At 33.8% G+C, this 1,476-nt stretch overlaps 1 protein-coding gene across 1 annotated transcript in view; it reads right to left on the bottom strand.

Moving 5' to 3' along the window:
• PPAP2A (phosphatidic acid phosphatase type 2A) overlaps positions 1 to 1,472 on the bottom strand; it is a 196,180-nt gene extending 194,708 nt beyond the window's left edge. The window contains exon 1 of the mRNA XM_010857193.1: positions 1,358 to 1,472. Coding sequence (XP_010855495.1) covers positions 1,358 to 1,472 — 115 coding nt within the window. The remainder of the gene's footprint in view (positions 1 to 1,357) is intronic.
• Positions 1,473 to 1,476: the final 4 nt, after the last annotated feature.

The following is a 1,476-nucleotide window of genomic DNA, read 5'->3' as shown; positions in this document are numbered from 1 at the left end:
GGTGGATGATTTTTTTTTAATGATTTTGCCATTGTTAAAAGGGTATTTAATGATTGACTACCTTTTAGCCTACATGTACTGACATAAAAAGACATGAGAGGTATATTAAGTGTAAAATCAAATGGCAAAACACTATGTGTAGAATGAGCCAAGTGAAGGTGTGTGTATTTTATATACATATAGAACAGAAGATTGGAAAGATAGGCACCAAACTGTTAAATGTGGTTTCTCTTGAAAGGGGGTGGGGGGATGGGTCCCAGAGGGGCTTTATAAGGGCCTTTCACTTTCTACTTTTTTCATTTTGTTCTGTTTGAATTTTTTATAAGTATTATTACTTTTGTAATCAAAATTTTTAGAAAGTATTTTGCTGATTTAAAGGCTTAGGCATGTTCAAACGCCTGCAAAACTACTTATTGCTCAGCTTTAGTTTTCCTAATCCAAGAAGGCAGGGCAGTTAACCTTTTTGGTGCCAATGTGAAATTTAAATGTTTATATGTTTTTCCTGCTTCGTGGATAAAAAATATTTCTGAGTGGTAGTTTTCTGACAGGTAGACCATGTCTTCTCTTGTTTAAAAATAAATATTCCTGATTTTGTAAAATGAAATATAAAATATGTCTCAGATCTTCCAATTAATTAGTAAGGATTCATCTTTAATCCTTGCTAGTTTAAGCCTGCCTAAGTCACTTTACTAAAAGATCTTTGTTAACCCAGTATTTTAAACATCTGTCAGCTTATGTAGGTAAAAGTAGAAGCATGTTTGTACACTGCTCGTAGTTATAGTAACAGCTTTCCATGTTGAGATTCTCGTATCTTGTATCTTAAAGTTTCATGTGAATTTTTACCGTTAGGATGCTTAAGATGTATATAGGATAAAATGTCAAGTCTTCACCTAAGTTTTTTGTTTTCTTGTCTAGTAATAGTAGCAGATACTTCTGGAATGTTCTCCCAAGATCCTTAAAAACTTCTTGGAAATTATAAAATACTGACAAGAAAAGAAGAATAGTTTTTTGAATATTAAAGAGAAAATAAAGCTTGAGTAAGAATCAATATAGGTTAAAAAGATAAAAGTCTAAAAATGCTTCATAGAACACCCAGGCAAAGATCCTCACAACAACCTGTTGTAGAGGTGAATGAGGCATTTTACTGTAGAGAAAAGGTTGAGAGTAAAACTGTCAGAAGTTATATTTTTGTTGTATTTTCTAAGAGAAAGAGTATTGTTATGTTCTCTTAACCTCTGTTAATTACTACTTTGATATTCATTTAAAGCATTGCAAATTTAAATGAGAATCTTTATTTCTTTAATTAAAAAAAAATTTGTTTTGTTTTTATTTTTTCCACTGATGTCTGGCTACAAACCATTCTTAGTGCCCACGGTTCTGAGCACTGAGCGTAGAAATAGCCGCTTCCTCTCTGCCCCAACGGCACGGGCGCAGCAGGGCGGCCGCACCCGTGGTGCCGGCAAATCCGGCATCTGC

The sequence above is a fragment of the Bison bison genome, unplaced genomic scaffold (assembly GCF_000754665.1).
Source record: "Bison bison bison isolate TAMUID 2011002044 unplaced genomic scaffold, Bison_UMD1.0 scf7180017864378, whole genome shotgun sequence".
Classification (NCBI taxonomy): domain Eukaryota; kingdom Metazoa; phylum Chordata; class Mammalia; order Artiodactyla; family Bovidae; genus Bison; species Bison bison.
The sequence above is the reverse complement of the archived record's forward strand: the minus strand, read 5'-3'. Positions and strand labels throughout refer to the sequence as shown.